The 18,292-nt window shown below is 36.4% G+C and overlaps 1 protein-coding gene across 2 annotated transcripts in view; it reads left to right on the plus strand.

Moving 5' to 3' along the window:
* LOC137017033 (uncharacterized) overlaps positions 1-18,292 on the plus strand; it is a 71,421-nt gene that overhangs the window by 50,564 nt on the left and 2,565 nt on the right. The window contains exons 6-9 of one of the 2 annotated variants that reach the window (XM_067380930.1): positions 762-1,073; positions 9,022-9,318; positions 10,258-10,568; positions 17,347-17,407. In XM_067380930.1, the coding sequence (XP_067237031.1) occupies positions 762-1,073; positions 9,022-9,318; positions 10,258-10,298 (650 nt within the window). In that variant the 3' untranslated portion in view covers positions 10,299-10,568; positions 17,347-17,407. The remainder of the gene's footprint in view (positions 1-761; positions 1,074-9,021; positions 9,319-10,257; positions 10,569-17,346; positions 17,408-18,292) is intronic. The other variant, XM_067380929.1, reaches the window with a different exon arrangement.

Raw genomic sequence — 18,292 nt, forward strand, 5'->3', positions numbered from 1 at the left:
CTGTAATGTCAGGATCAAGACCTTCTAGAGGAATTAATGTACAGAGTTCAATCATTCTGGACTGAAAATGTGTTCAAATGTGTCTCTGTTTTATCAAAGCTGTAAGACTCAGAAAGATCATGTGGTATTTCTTCATGAAGTCAACTGTAAATACAGGCAGTTTCAGATTAATTAATTTTAATTGAATAATAATGAATTAATTTATGAATGTATTTAGTCAGAGCTGGTTTGTGGTGTTTCAGACAGATGTGGTTCCTCAATGAAGCAGCTTCAGACAGTCTTCTTTCAGATGCTGTTGTCTGTTCTGAAACTGTTCTTCACACAGACTGTGTTGCTTCTGTCTGCAGGATTGTTTGATCAACTTTATCAGTCACAATCCTCCTCATTATTCCTGATCATTATTGAACTGCAGTACAGTCATTATCTGATCACAAATCAAACATTCAGAAGCGCTTCTTCACACAAACACAATTCAACACACTCATATTTCATGTCATTTGAGTGGATTTTTACTCTTAGAAACACAGACTGGAGTTCAACACAGTTTCATCAGTCAAACACACATGAGCTGTAGAGATTTATACTTACATTCAGATTTCTACAATGACAAGTTGAGCTCTTTTCATCTTAAAATAGAGTAAATGATATGTTTGTGATCCAGTATGTCAGGTGTGATATGACAATGTTTCTTCTGTTTATTTCTGCTGCTGTTGGTTTTCTGCTTCTGATTTCTCTTCTGTATTTTTCTGTTTCTTTGACAGATGAAGTGAATTCAGTGTCAGTGACGGAGGGGGAGGATGTGACTCTATGTGTCAATACTGAAATACAGACAGGAGATAAGATATTCTGGATGTTTGGAGATTACGACCGTCTCGTAGCTAAAAACACAGGAGAGAAGTGTGAAGAAGAGTCTGAGTGCAGTGATTCTAGATTTACAGACAATGTGGATCTGAATCGTCAGACTGGAGATCTCACCATCAGGACAATCACAACTTTCCACACTGGAGAATACAAACTAAAGATCATCAGAAATGGCAAATCCTCATTCAAGTTATTCAGTGTTTTTGTTTCTCGTAAGTGAAATATTTACTTTCATTGTAATTATGATTTTATTTTAGATCAGTATTGTGTTGTTCTTAAAGTATAATTCAGACAAAAATGTTCATTCATCATTCAGTCACTCTCCATCATGTCGTTCTAAATTCGCTCTCCTCAACTCACCTTCAGGAAATAAGACTGGCTTGTCCACCTTGCTCACTATTGGTGGGTACAGAGTTCCCTCTATGGCTTTGGGCGGGTATAACACAATGACGTCTCTTGCACGACCGTCAATCCAATTCCTTTAAACCTCTCAACGATGCTAAATGACTTCTTTAGTTCGCTCGACTGGGTGTAAATATCACTCACTTTCATTTTATTTATTTATTTTTTTTTTTTGCACAACCTGCAAAAATCGCTCGATGCCATTGCTGCTTCTGCAAACCGCGGATCAATGCTACAAACCAATACAAACTAACCCTGCGTCTCAATCAGCTCCCTAGTTCCCTAGGTCGTGAATCAGTACATCATGCAAGTGAATGTGGCTGATACCCTGATCAGTGCCCTGAGTACTGAACTAGGGAGCTGATTGAGACACACGGTAAACCTGTCTGGAGTTTTCGCATCGCTCTGCAAAAGTACGTCAACCGGATCGTTGATCTGATTGGTTGAAGGACTATCCAATTGCGTGACTAATGCTCGTTGATCACGCCTCTTGTGCAGTAGGAAATACATAGCAAACTCCCCAGACCAATGTTCAATTTTAAATTGAGCTTGGTCTGGTGATAGCCAGGCAAATGCAGCAGTGCAGCAGTGATGACTTGAGCCCATCAGGACACAGTAAACAGGCTCTTAAATAGTACCATTGTTAAACTTACCACACCAAACATATAGTGGTGGCCAAAATTGATGTGCAAAGTGTTTTTTTTTTCTTTTCTAAATGACCCAATAATTTTATAATTTTAATATATTTTTATTTGTATGTTTATATTATTTAAATCTTTTAAAATATGAGGGAAGAATAAAACACTAAGCAATGGTATTTATCTGACAAAATTTAAAAAAGGAAAACTACAGTTACAGGTTTCAGAAAAACAAAAAAGCTCAGAAAAAAGCACACATTGACTACAACATTATCAGTTTTTAATATTTAATTGGTCCTCTTGTTTTTGCATGTGTACATAATTTCTTTGTATGACATCCTGGCCAAAAATAATTTGAAATTTAATTTCATTATCACATTATCACGAGCAATTGACTCCGATATGCTTACATCTTTTAACACATTTTTTAAAATATTTGAATTAAGGTTGAAGATGTCAGTTTTCATATGGCTGGACATCACATTTGGCCACTATACTCTATGGCAGTTCATTGACTTTCCAACTGACCATCGAACCATGCGGCAAAATCAAGCCACTTTTATGTTGACTGAGGGCTTCCCTAGAGTTGTTGGAGCCGTTGAACTCATGACACATCATTGCTCTAACTGTAAATGAGGAGACATACATCAATAGAAAAAGATTCCACACCATTAGTGTTGTTTTTGGCGGCCGGTTTTAATTTTAGTTTTAGTCTAGTCTTTGTGTCAAGCGGTCACTTTAGTTTTTATTAGTTTTAGTCATGTTCATACTCTTTTTAGTCTAGTCAAGTTTCAGTTGACTAAAAGTCTGAGCATTTTAGTCTTATTTTAGTCAGAATTATCCATGACTATTTCAGTTTAGTTTTAGTCGACGAAAACTGATGACATTTAGTCTAATTTTAGTCAATGAAAATTGTTGTTTAGTCTCTTTCTAGTAATGCAATTCTATTTAACCCAGTCAATATAGTATAATTACCTAGTAGTATAGACGAAACCAAAATTTTCTTTTAGCCAAACCCATTTCAAAAAAGGTTATATTATTAGATTATTGTTACCTTTTAGATAATACCTTATAATGCCTTAATGTCTCTTAACCCTTTAAGACCTGAAGGCCTTTTTAGAGTTTTTTTTTTTTTCTGAGCGACACACAAAAAAGTAAAGACTCATAACTCCAAAACTGTAGCAAGGAGAGTCAAAAGGTCATTTGATAGAACACTTTTTAATGTTTTAGAAAATATAAATTACATTACATTTGGACATTTTCATGCTGAAAAACTGCTGATAAAAGACAAAAAAAAATATTTTTTTAAAATTTATTTATTTATTCTTTTGACATGGAAAACTCAGGAAACTCAGGAAAGCAATAAGATCAGAGAAAAAATATTTTTGGTGGTGCTCTCCTACATGTGAGCTGCATCTGGTTCAAATTTTGTGGCATAAAGTAACCGTAAATAACCGTACTGTGTGTGAACGTAACCGTATTAAGGACTCAAATACAGGACTGACAACCGTATTCTGCTGCAGTGTGAACGTGGTGGGTATAAAGATATACCATCGCAATTGTTTACGTGGGGTGATGGAGGGGCTACGCGAACAAAATGCAGAATTTTGCCGTTCATTTAATTCTTCCCTACATTAAAATAACATTAAAACCGATCATGCATTTTCTGACAGACACAATATGCCACATGACATCCAATCAAAATACCACATCTTTTGCGGTCCATTACCACATGCAGCGCTTATATGGGTTCATATACTGCCGTTCTGTACCTGCAGATTTAAATAATTTAGCACTTACTAGCATGAAGAACAGCCTGGCATAAATATCAATTTAAGATTCAAAGTCTTGATACAAAACATAGCCTACCTATTGTGAGTTCTTGTTTTTAATGTTGATAACATTATAATATGAGCAAGAATGCAAATCCAAATATCCACACAACAGTTCAACAAACAAAGGAGTAATATTAAGTGTTATTCTTTACAGTATTGTCAGTATTTGCTCTATTTTGCAATGAAAACAGCAGGATTACAACACAGCGGTGTTTCAAGAAAGAATTTGCAACTTTGAACGAATCATTCGTGAAAGTCATGATTCAATAATTAATGCATTAACACAGCCACTAGCTTCTTTGAATGAATGACTCGATGATCACGCACTAAGACAGTGACTTACCGCCATCTACTGCCGGTTTAAGTTTTTAAAATAATCACTTTTCACGTTTTTAGCATTGCATGTTTCTCTGCTGAACATTTTTTAATTTAAAACATTATTAATGTTGTAAAGGTATTCATAAATATTAAAAACTGCGCTAGAAAGTAGGGCTGGGCGATATATCGCATGCAATTGTCACGCGCATTTCGTCAGTAAAGCCGGTTCCCTGATTACCGCTAAATCGCCATCACCTGCTTTTAAATGGAGCGCCTTTTAATAGACAGAGCCGTAGATCACTGACAAGCTACGCAATATCGCGTTTGTTTTTGAAGATGAATCGACTTCGATAATGAACCTGATATTGCGTGGCTTGTCTGTGATCTACGGCTCTGTCTATTAAATGCCGCTCCATTTAAAAGCAGGTGATGGCGATTTAGCGGTAATCAGGGAACCGGCTTTACTGATGAAATGCGCGTGACAATCGCATGCGATATATCGCCCAGCCCTACTAGAAAGTCAATTTAGGGGGCAAATATTGTCCCTTAATGGAAAATGTACAATCTAAGTGGAAGATCTAAACCAGTGGTTCCCAAACTTTTCAGAGTGGAGTACTCCCTGTACGCAGAAGGATGGTAAATGTCTCAGAGGTAATCCACTCTGAAAAGTTTGGGAACCACTGGTTTAGATCATTTTATGTTGCTCATAATTGTAAACTGTGCATATTTTGTCATGTATTGTTTTCCTGTAAGCAGATTTATAGATCTTGTCTTCCATGTACAGTATGCCATTGATAAGGGTGTTGGTTTATGAATTTGATCACATTTTAACACTGAGATTATAAAATAAGTTAAGCAATAGCCTTCACATCAGCAAGAGTGTTTTCCCCAATATTAGTGATTGCAAATGTTTATTGAGCTGTTGTATAAATCTATATAGCTATAAGTTAATTTTGAGTGTTTTTGCACTATTTTGATGAAAGGAGAATCAAACAAACTCACAGCAGAACAGCTTCACTCGTCTCTGAGCAACACAGCAGTGTTTCATTAATAAATTCCTGATTTGAACGAGAAGTTTGAATTAACTTTCTGCCACCTACTGGCCATTTAAATTCATATTTCTATAACATGGATGGGCAATGTCGGTCCTGGAGTGCAGAGTTTAGCTTCAGCCCTAATCAAACACACCCTAACCAGCTAATCAGTGTGTCTTCAGTATTAATACTATAGAAAGGTGAGTTTTTTATTTTATTTTATCAGAGTTGGAGCTAAACTCTGCAGGACAGCCGCTCTCTAGAACTGATGTTGCCTATCCCTGATCTATAATTTTGTTTTTATTTAAAACATTAATCTTATAGTATTGTGCAATTATGTAGTTGTGTTAATAAACACAATAAATGTGTGCATAAATCACTGCATATCAAATCCACCTGGTTTCTGTATGTTCTCTGTAACACTATTGTAGTCAATGATACATTCAGTCTTAGAATTAATTTACCTATGATCGTTTAACAACAATTAAGAAGTATATTAGCTACAGTAGCTTTAGCATATTAGCACCATGAGACAAGTAATATTTTAACACCAAATACCGTATATTATGAACATAAAGATTAACAATCATAAGTTAAACATATATAGGCTACATGCTTCAACTTTTTTAGTTTTGTCGACTATATTCAGATTGCAGCAGTTCTCAGATCAGCACACTTACACATACTCATACTGTTACCGCGGTTAGAACTGATCCTGAATCACCAGTACACACCTGAAAACCGTTTCTTTCAGACACTGTATTGCTTTTGCAAAACATAAATGTAAGAAACCTATTTAAGATTATGACAATTATTATTTAACTGAGGTTATGATTACAAATCACTTTATTTGAATGTGTATGAGTGTATTGACGTGACATGTAATGACGTCATTATGTGATGATGTAAGATAGCTGGTGGGTTTTTTTTTCTTTTTTTGGACCGGTTCATTTATTTGTTTGTTTCAGTTAATCGTTTTTTGGAACCGGTTAATTGAAACAAACTGTCCGAAAGAACCGGTGTGGGGTTACAAATTTAAGAATCTGTTTAAGATCTGATGATCCTACGTCCTGACATAACATCACCTGAAATACTAAGGTGAAGTACATTGTATTTAGCATTTTAAGGTAAAGATGACAGCATTAGATGAATGATTCTGTTCAGCAAAGTTTCCAGCAAGAGGTTTCTGCCAGTTCCTGTTCTCTTTATTGTATGTCTAACGAGTCAGATTACTGAGATTCTCACCTTTTGTCATTAATGGCTCTTGGAGCCCCTGTCCCATTCTTTGAATAGGTATGCTGATTGGATTAGGACTTGTGGCACTCTAGCGTCTGGGGCAGGTTCCTATACCTGAATACTTCATTTGCATGCTTTGTTTACGGTTGTCTCCCTGGTGCTTTGTCTCTATCCCTAAACACTGCCCACTAAATGTATATAAACTTCAATGTACACTGCCTTAGTTAGATTTTGGATGACTACAGCGACGCACAGCATGTTTCTCAATAAAGAGTAACTTCTGCTTCAAGAGATCACAAAGTCTCCTGGTCTATGCTTCTGAGATTTCCAACACTGGTTAGCGGAAAAGAATTGGACTTCCTATGTAGTGCACAAGCCGCCTCTCAAACATCTCAAACAGCTTGTGAGTCTCAACAAACTCCCTTTCAAGGAAATTCTGTTCACTTGGTGGCCATATTTGCAGCACCTCCGGACAGTTATTTCAGCCATCCAAGACTAATATATATATATATATATATATATATATATATATACAGGTCCTTCTCAAAAAATTAGCATATTGTGATAAAGTTCATTATTTTCCATAATGTAATGATAAAAATTAAAGTTTCATATGTTTTAGATTCATTGCACACCAACTGAAATATTTCAGGTCTTTTATTGTTTTAATACTGATGATTTTGACATACAGCTCATAAAAACCAAAATTCCTATCTCAAAAAATTAGCATATCATGAAAAGGTTCTCTAAACGAGCTATTAACCTAATCATCTGAATCAACTAATTAACTCTAAACACCTGCAAAAGATTCCTGAGGCTTTTAAAAACTCCCAGCCTGGTTCATTACTCAAAACCGCAATCATGGGTAAGACTGCCGACCTGACTGCTGTCCAGAAGGCCATCATTGACACCCTCAAGCGAGAGGGTAAGACACAGAAAGAAATTTCTGAACGAATAGGCTGTTCCCAGAGTGCTGTATCAAGGCACCTCAGTGGGAAGTCTGTGGGAAGGAAAAAGTGTGGCAAAAACGCTGCACAACGAGAAGAGGTGACCGGACCCTGAGGAAGATTGTGGAGAAGGACCGATTCCAGACCTTGGGGGACCTGCGTAAGCAGTGGACTGAGTCTGGAGTAGAAACATCCAGAGCCACCGTGCACAGGCGTGTGCAGGAAATGGGCTACAGGTGCCGCATTCCCCAGGTCAAGCCACTTTTGAACCAGAAACAGCGGCAGAAGCGCCTGACCTGGGCTACAGAGAAGCAGCACTGGACTGTTGCTCAGTTTTGCATGTCATTCGGAAATCAAGGTGCCAGAGTCTGGAGGAAGACTGGGGAGAAGGAAATGCCAAAATGCCTGAAGTCCAGTGTCAAGTACCCACAGTCAGTGATGGTCTGGGTGCCATGTCAGCTGCTGGTGTTGGTCCACTGTGTTTTATCAAGGGCAGGGTCAATGCAGCTAGCTATCAGGAGATTTTGGAGCACTTCATGCTTCCATCTGCTGAAAAGCTTTATGGAGATGAAGATTTCGTTTTTCAGCACGACCTGGCACCTGCTCACAGTGCCAAAACCACTGGTAAATGGTTTACTGACCATGGTATTACTGTGCTCAATTGGCCTGCCAACTCTCCTGACCTGAACCCCATAGAGAATCTGTGGGATATTGTGAAGAGAAAGTTGAGAGACGCAAGACCCAACACTCTGGATGAGCTTAAGGCCGCTATCGAAGCATCCTGGGCCTCCATAACACCTCAGCAGTGCCACAGGCTGATTGCCTCCATGCTACGCCGCATTGAAGCAGTCATTTCTGCAAAAGGATTCCCGACCAAGTATTGAGTGCATAACTGAACATAATTATTTGAAGGTTGACTTTTTTTTGTATTAAAAACACTTTTCTTTTATTGGTCGGATGAAATATGCTAATTTTTTGAGATAGGAATTTTGGGTTTTCATGAGCTGTATGCCAAAATCATCAGTATTAAAACAATAAAAGACCTGAAATATTTCAGTTGGTGTGCAATGAATCTAAAATATATGAAAGTTTAATTTTTATCATTACATTATGGAAAATAATGAACTTTATCACAATATGCTAATTTTTTGAGAAGGACCTGTATATATATATATAATTTTTTTTTTTTTGTCTTGTGGACTTTATGTAAACATCTGTTATGTGAAATAGTTTATTAAGTACTAAATAAAAAACATGCAATTTCCATGATGTTAAAACGATTAACATTTTTGCATATTCTGAAAGCGGTATGTAAACGTTTGAGCTCAACTGTATGTCAGTTACTGTCGTCACAGTGTGCAGTCGACACACACATCTAACAGTTTCTATGAACTGCTTATCTTGCCTCAACATGCCATGAACAATATAGATAATGTCCAAAGTAACAGATAGCCTAAAACAAATCATGTCCATTGACACACTGTGACGCTGCAAATTGGGTGATTTTTGGTCAATATTTGAATGAATATTCCTGAACTCAGATAATCCACATTATTGTAAAATTTATTTGGCTACTTACATGTTCTTATGGTTTGAGTGTCTGGAGTTTTGTGTGAGTGTTTTACTGATCAATGACAGCAGGTGACAGACCTGGAGCAAATGATCAGTGTTGATTTTACACATTTCTGATGATGTTAGTTTTCTGTTTCTGATTTCTGATCTCTATTTCTCTGTTTCTGTGCTGCTGCAGGACCATGGAGTAAATCAGTGCTGAAGGGAGATTCTGTCACTCTGAACTATGATACTGAAATGCAGGAGGATGATAAAATACAGTGGAAGTTTGGAGAGAAACTCATAGCTGAAATGACTGGAGAGAACCGTGAGAATCCTCAATGGACTGATGAATTCAGAGCCCAAATGAAGCTGAACCCTCTGACTGGATCTCTCATCATTCAACAAACCAAACCTGAACACTCTGGATTATATAAACTAGAGATCAAGACCAGAGATTATTCAGCATCCATACTCTTCAGGCTTATCGTCTTTGGTGAGTAACACAAAGTCTTTCAGTGAAACAGCAGCAGTGTATATGACAGACCTTGTGTCAAAATATGATTATAAAAGTGTTCAGTTGTGTTATATTAATGATGGAGAAACTCTGAGCTGTTCATCATATCACTGCACTGCTTCCATAGCAGATCTATACTGATGTAGAAATCAACACACTGTAATGTCAGGATCAAGACCTTCTAGAGGAATTAATGGACAGAGTTCAATCATTCTGGACTGAAAATGTGTTCAAATGTGTCTCTATTTTATCAAAGCTGTAAGACTCAGAAAGATCATGTGGTATTTCTTCATGAAGTCAACTGTAAATACAGGCAGTTTCAGATTAATTAATTTGAATTGAATAGTAATGAATTTATTTATGAATGTATTTAGTCAGAGCTGGTTTGTGGTGTTTCAGACAGATCTGGTTCCTCAATGAAGCAGCTTCAGACAGTCTTCTTTCAGATGCTGTTGTCTGTTCTGAAACTGTTCTTCACACAGACTGTGTTGCTTCTGTCTGCAGGATTGTTTGATCAACTTTATCAGTCACAATCCTCCTCATTATTCCTGATCATTAATGAACTGCAGTACAGTCATTATCTGATCACAAATCAAACATTCATAACCGCTTCTTCACACAAACACAATTCAACACACTCATATTTCATGTCATTTGAGTGGATTTTTACTCTTAGAAACACAGACTGGAGTTCAACACAGTTTCATCAGTCAAACACACATGAGCTGTAGAGATTTATACTTACATTCAGATTTCTACAATGACAAGTTGAGCTCTTTTCATCTTAAAATAGAGTAAATGATATGTTTGTGATCCAGTATGTCAGGTGTGATATGACAATGTTTCTTCTGTTTATTTCTGCTGCTGTAGGTTTTCTGCTTCTGATTTCTCTTCTGTATTTTTCTGTTTCTTTGACAGATGAAGTGAAGTCAGTGTCAGTGACGGAGGGGAGGATGTGACTCTACGTGTCAATACTGAAATACAGACAGGAGATAAGATATTCTGGATGTTTGGAGATTACGACCGTCTCGTAGCTAAAAACACAGGAGAGAAGTGTGAAGAAGAGTCTGAGTGCAGTGATTCTAGATTTACAGACAATGTGGATCTGAATCGTCAGACTGGAGATCTCACCATCAGGACAATCACAACTTTCCACACTGGAGAATACAAACTAAAGATCATCAGAAATGGCAAATCCTCATTCAAGTTATTCAGTGTTTTTGTTTCTCGTAAGTGAAATATTTACTTTCATTGTAATTATGATTTTATTTTAGATCAGTATTGTGTTGTTCTTAAAGTATAATTCAGACAAAAATGTTCATTCATCATTCAGTCACTCTCCATCATGTCGTTCTAAATTCGCTCTCCTCAACTCACCTTCAGGAAATAAGACTGGCTTGTCCACCTTGCTCACTATTGGTGGGTACAGAGTTCCCTCTATGGCTTTGGGCGGGTATAACACAATGACGTCTCTTGCACGACCGTCAATCCAATTCCTTTAAACCTCTCAACGATGCTAAATGACTTCTTTAGTTCGCTCGACTGGGTGTAAATATCACTCACTTTCATTTTATTTATTTATTTTTTTTTTTTGCACAACCTGCAAAAATCGCTCGATGCCATTGCTGCTTCTGCAAACCGCGGATCAATGCTACAAACCAATACAAACTAACCCTGCGTCTCAATCAGCTCCCTAGTTCCCTAGGTCGTGAATCAGTACATCATGCAAGTGAATGTGGCTGATTCCCTGATCAGTGCCCTGAGTACTGAACTAGGGAGCTGATTGAGACACACGGTAAACCTGTCTGGAGTTTTCGCATCGCTCTGCAAAAGTACGTCAACCGGATCGTTGATCTGATTGGTTGAAGGACTATCCAATTGCGTGACTAATGCTCGTTGATCACGCCTCTTGTGCAGTAGGAAATACATAGCAAACTCCCCAGACCAATGTTCAATTTTAAATTGAGCTTGGTCTGGTGATAGCCAGGCAAATGCAGCAGTGCAGCAGTGATGACTTGAGCCCATCAGGACACAGTAAACAGGCTCTTAAATAGTACCATTGTTAAACTTACCACACCAAACATATAGTGGTGGCCAAAATTGATGTGCAAAGTGTTTTTTTTTTCTTTTTCTAAATGACCCAATAATTTTATAATTTTAATATATTTTTATTTGTATGTTTATATTATTTAAATCTTTTAAAATATGAGGGAAGAATAAAACACTAAGCAATGGTATTTATCTGACAAAATTTAAAAAAGGAAAACTACAGTTACAGGTTTCAGAAAAACAAAAAAGCTCAGAAAAAAGCACACATTGACTACAACATTATCAGTTTTTAATATTTAATTGGTCCTCTTGTTTTTGCATGTGTACATAATTTCTTTGTATGACATCCTGGCCAAAAATAATTTGAAATTTAATTTCATTATCACATTATCACGAGCAATTGACTCCGATATGCTTACATCTTTTAACACATTTTTTAAAATATTTGAATTAAGGTTGAAGATGTCAGTTTTCATATGGCTGGACATCACATTTGGCCACTATACTCTATGGCAGTTCATTGACTTTCCAACTGACCATCGAACCATGCGGCAAAATCAAGCCACTTTTATGTTGACTGAGGGCTTCCCTAGAGTTGTTGGAGCCGTTGAACTCATGACACATCATTGCTCTAACTGTAAATGAGGAGACATACATCAATAGAAAAAGATTCCACACCATTAGTGTTGTTTTTGGCGGCCGGTTTTAATTTTAGTTTTAGTCTAGTCTTTGTGTCAAGCGGTCACTTTAGTTTTTATTAGTTTTAGTCATGTTCATACTCTTTTTAGTCTAGTCAAGTTTCAGTTGACTAAAAGTCTGAGCATTTTAGTCTTATTTTAGTCAGAATTATCCATGACTATTTCAGTTTAGTTTTAGTCGACGAAAACTGATGACATTTAGTCTAATTTTAGTCAATGAAAATTGTTGTTTAGTCTCTTTCTAGTAATGCAATTCTATTTAACCCAGTCAATATAGTATAATTACCTAGTAGTATAGACGAAACCAAAATTTTCTTTTAGCCAAACCCATTTCAAAAAAGGTTATATTATTAGATTATTGTTACCTTTTAGATAATACCTTATAATGCCTTAATGTCTCTTAACCCTTTAAGACCTGAAGGCCTTTTTAGAGTTTTTTTTTTTTCTGAGCGACACACAAAAAAGTAAAGACTCATAACTCCAAAACTGTAGCAAGGAGAGTCAAAAGGTCATTTGATAGAACACTTTTTAATGTTTTAGAAAATATAAATTACATTACATTTGGACATTTTCATGCTGAAAAACTGCTGATAAAAGACAAAAAAAAATATTTTTTTAAAATTTATTTATTTATTCTTTTGACATGGAAAACTCAGGAAACTCAGGAAAGCAATAAGATCAGAGAAAAAATATTTTTGGTGGTGCTCTCCTACATGTGAGCTGCATCTGGTTCAAATTTTGTGGCATAAAGTATAGTTAAATAAAGTGTTATTCCTTTTTTTGCAGCTAGATGGCGCCCACGGGCGGTAAACTCTGGTTTAGAGGCACTCGTTAGCACTCGTTAAACGGTTAGATGCATTAAAAAGATGAGATTCTAAGCTTTAAGATGATACCTATTTTGTGTTATTCCACGTTGGAAAACGAACATGGATGGGTCCGGGAACATTGGATACACACTGCATCCCGGAAAGATGAGCCAAGTATGTTAAATCATTTCCTGTGTAATATCTTGTGAACAACGCAATAAATTATGTTGATTTTGGATTCATTTTGTAAGAATCGTAAGAATCTGCTTTAAATAATGATGTGCATTTTCTATGATCTGTGCATTTTTCATAAAGTTATGAGCACGTGAAATCTACATATTTCGTCTCGTCTCGTTTTGGTCAACGAAAATTAAGGGACATTTCAGCATAGTTTTTATTTTGTAAACCACATTTAGTCTCGTTTTTATTCGTCAGCAATATTGCATTATACGTTTAATTATAGTCATCGTCACATGACCAGCATTTACGTTGCGTCTAGTCTCGTTTTCGTCACGTGATAAAGGTTCATTGACGACGATATTTAGTCATAATTTGCGTTGACGAAGCAACACTACACACCATCAATACTAATTTGTGATAATTTTGCACAATGCACAATTTTTGTATACTATACTATACTATACTATACTATTTTTTTATATAAATAAAATAAATTAAAATATTAAAACGTTTCATTGTCTTTTAAATGATTTTTTTAAGAATAACATTAAATTATTGGTGTTGTGCTGCTGTGACTCCACTCTTCCAGACTCGCTATTGGCTGATTCAGAGGTTGAGGGCGGCCATTTTGAGTTGACATCATTGTAGTCCTTAGTTCACAACACTTGGCTGTAAGGCCCGCCCAATGGTCCAACAGCAGTTTCCTACAGGGCGGGGAAGGTTTCTTGTGCGTTCGGTCTTTTCAGCGTGGCAAAGTAGTTTAATTCCAAATAATCTTTTATCTGACTCCATGTTATTATGACCTCGAATTTAGTTTAGAATGTCAATTGATTATTGGTCATTTGTACAGGGAGTGCAGAATTATTAGGCAAGTTGATTTTCTGATCATATTTTTTTTTCCAAGCACATTTTACCAATTCCAATCCACATCAATCTTAATAACTACTATTAATATTGTTTTTAATCATTTATAAGTGATATATAATTGTTCATGAAGGCTGGAAATGAAAAATGCCCTATATTCAGGTGTGCAGAATTATTAGGCAGGTTTTCTTTTACAGATAAAATGAGCCAAAAAAGAGATTTAACTCTTATTAAAAATTATTAAATACTCATGAGAAGGACGCAATACTAATGTAATACTAGAAATTGCAAAGTTAAAGCATGACCATTGGACAGTGAAATGCTCATTGGGTCAGCGGGGTCATACAAAAACAGCTGGAGAAGAAAAGACACGTTAACTGCAAAATAATTAAGAATTAAGGTGAAGAATTAAGTGTGAAACCATCAGGAACCCTTTAGTCTCCAGCGCCACCATTTCCCAGTACTGAAACCTACCTGGAGTCTTCAGAAGTGTGAGGTGTCAGGATCTCAGAGACTTAGGTTAGCTAAAGAATCCTAAAAAATGACCCGCTCTAAAATAAGAATCACAAGCTGAAGTGTTATAAAGTACATGAAGACTGGGTTTTTATAGGCCTCATAGACAGACAGCTTGAGAGTGACTCCTGAAGGACCAGCACCACATCCTCTTGTACCACTGTTTGAAGAATTTATCTTCCAGAATCTGGCAGTAAGTTTTGGAAGATCTTTTAGTCCATCTCTTATCCTGAAATGTCCATCTTGCAGAGATGGACTAAATGATCTTCCAAAACTTACTGCCGTTAAAGTGACAGGCAGCCTCATACTTCCCTAGGTTTGACTACCTAGGGTCAATGTTCCCTCTATTTTTTTTTTTTTCTTGCTGATCAAAACTTTTCTCTGTTGAGTGGACATTTTTGACCACCTGAGCAAAAATTTTCTTTATACCCAACTTGTAATGTGTACGTAAACACACAAAAAAATGGTTTCATCATGTAATTGTAACTTCTAACTTTAACTTAGTGATATATTAAATCATTTTCGAAAACAAGCAGTTCAGTCACTAAATTAAGCATGTTAGGTGACTTTTATTTCTTTTCTTTTTCTTTTTACAGTGCTGTGTTAACTAGTCTTTACTAAGAAATTATATTTTAAAAAATCTCCCGCAGGACAGTTTAATTCTTTATAATAATAATAATATGAGCAGTTACACTGAGATGGTTTGGGACAACCTTAATGTGTTTTTGTATAGTCAATTATTAGCAATAGACAGCATTAAACCATCAAAATTAAATGTTTGTTGAATCCAAGATTTTTCTATATCAGGGGGTTTCAAACTTTTTAATGGCAAGGCTTTATTAGGCTTACAATATAATATAATAAAATATAAAGATAATTGAAGTAGGCCTATTAAAACTGATATATCGGTTATAACTCTATTTAAACCGATATATTATATCAGTTTGCTTCAACTTGTTTTACTATTATATTATTATAAAATGAAAACAAACTGAAGCATTTAACAGATAATAGCTATAAAAAAATCAAGACAAGTGAACATGTGAACTCTTTAATAGTTATCCTAACATCCATGAAACCAACACCATACACACGTTTGCACGCAGCACCTGTGATGACGTTTTATTTCACATGTCTTTGCATTTCGCGTTGCCTCTCGTATTGAGCTATTTAGTCCGCAAACATGAGGGTATTCTTACCGCGACTGATTTGGCTCAGGCTCGCTCACACCATTCTCTATGAAACCTGTAAACCGGTTACCGGTTCTAACTCTTTAGCGACAATATCTCTATAGCGGTTGACCAGAGCAATGCACTTATTTCTCATTTAAACTACAATTAAATGGATTTCCCCACACATTTCGCGTCTGCGTCTGTTCCCTGCGCGGCATTTATTCTTTCTGCGCGGCATCAGAAGTGCGCGCAGCTTAGAGGGAACATTGCCTAGGGTGTATATATATATATATATATATATATATATATATATATATATATATATATATATATATATATATATATATATATATATACAGGGGCGGACTGGCCATCGGGAGCACCGGGACATTTCCCGGTGGCCTGATGGTCATTCTGGCCTGCCGGCTGCCGCTGTGCTGTCGATCAGACTGACGTGTATGCAACTGCGAATTAATTGACACACTTATGAATCTACGAATCAGGCGATCGCGGAGTGAAAATGACACCACCACATGACCCAACATCAGCGAAGCACTGCCTAATTGGCTATATCCAGAGGCAGGCTTTATCTTGAAAAATAGTGCAAAAAATGGAGCGTAAACGCAAAGGAGGAGCAGAGAGAGAACGCATAAAAAGGAGAAAAGCCCTGGCCACAGACCAGGGGCGTCACTAGGCCCTTTTAGGGCCTAAACTTCTGCCCAGCCCCCCTAAAAAAAATATTTGATTAATAAATTTTTGATCGCTTCAGTCCCCTTTAAAAAAACTCATTTGAAACGGCGGCAAGCTGCGTCAAGTTTCGGCTCCTCCCCTTATCTGAGTCTGCTTGGATTTAGCGCATTTTTCAATCTGCAGTGGCGCCGAGCAGAGCGAACATAAGAGAGCACAAGGTGTGTGTCGTGTGTGCGTGCATTTATTGATAGATTGCTAATGCTATGATATTACATCTGCATCGGTGCAGTTCTTTGTCATAAATGCATTGCAGTTTACATAATGTAATGTTACTGGAGCATTGGGAGCACACGGGACGGCTCGGTTTCTCATCCAATACCAATACGTTTCGCTGCGTTCACCTTCAGCCCTTGTGTGATAGTTGTTTTTTATTCCTACAAAAATGAAGTGATTAACACCCATGAAAACATACTTTAGATTCAGAAAACGATCATGATTTATTTTAATTTACTTTTTACAATTACAGACATATTATAATGTATTTTGACATTACATTATGCAGCCATGCACAGAAATGACACACATCATTGTCTGAAAGCACTAGATGGCCCAGAGAGAGAATGTGGAGTTATTTTGTTTTGTATTATTAAATATAGTTTTGTATTAAGTAATAATGAATCAGGAGGAGTGTCATGATACATAAATTAGAGTAAGCGTAGAGTAAAGGGATTTTTGATTTTCTTGATTTATACTATTTATACTAGATTTGTACTTGATTTATAGAAGTGGCAAATTGATAATTCATGTTGTTATTTTTAATAAATAGAAATAAATATAGAACAGATTAATCATATTGCCAATAGACAACTACATTAATACATGGTTTGTCTATATTCTTAATGAATATTAGCTGGTTAGTTAAAATACTTAAAATGACATCAATTTTCATGGGGTGACTTTATGAATATCCAACCGTATTGTTGATTATAAAGGCTAAAAAGCTAAAAAACTAAAATAATTTATATTTCATTGTAGATGGATATACGACATTTTTTATTGTCGTGCGGGAGTAGGTCTGCAAATGAGCAACAGTCAGGTGAGAATAGAACGTAGACAGCCTCTCACACACACAATACCACTGTGTTCCCAAGATTCATTTCAGTCATTGAACCCTGACATTGTTTTAATTGTCTGCCAATTTCCCTGTACATTTTATAAGAAAAAGCAGTGGTATCGTCAAAGCATAAACACAAATGTCCTGACTCCTGACATTATTGACACTCTATCATTTCATTCTGACTGACAGGGGAGAGGTACAGGGGAGATAGTAGCATACCACCCTACCCTAATAGTCAAATAATATTTTTTTCATCATACCCTTATTGGGGGCTGAGCCCCCCTAAAATCAAAATCCTAGAATCGCCCCTGCCACAGACGCAGCAAGTTGCTGCAAAATCCCAGCCATGTTCGCCGGTAAGGGAACAGGTCGGTCAGAATTACATTTACATAATATTTACCAGGGGTGGGGGAAAAAAATCGATCCGTTCGGTTCTCCACACTCGGTTCGGCACGCGCTCGGACCGCTGTTCAACTTAAATCTGACGAAGCATCTGTAATATGGTTTAATATAAATAACACGTAAAACAATCAGGGTTCAGTTAATATATGTTTCTGTTGATGGATGAACATTCTGGGTTCCCAGACATTACAACAACAGCGATGAAAAAAATAAAATAAAACCGTGGACAAACCATTCACTCTTGTTAAATACGAACACTGTAGTGTATCAGTGCATTCTCTTAAAGTGACAGTCTTTATATTAATTGAACAGCAACAACGAAGAAATCACTCACTGCTCTTGATTAAAAAGCTTTTGTAACTTTAATAAAGAATAATCTTTAATGTATAGTCCAAAATGCAATGCTGTTTTACATTATTACTTTATTCAATTTCTGTACCTAAAAACTAATGCTAGACCTCG

Source organism: Chanodichthys erythropterus, chromosome 3 (assembly GCF_024489055.1).
Source record: "Chanodichthys erythropterus isolate Z2021 chromosome 3, ASM2448905v1, whole genome shotgun sequence".
NCBI classification, from domain to species: Eukaryota; Metazoa; Chordata; class Actinopteri; order Cypriniformes; family Xenocyprididae; genus Chanodichthys; species Chanodichthys erythropterus.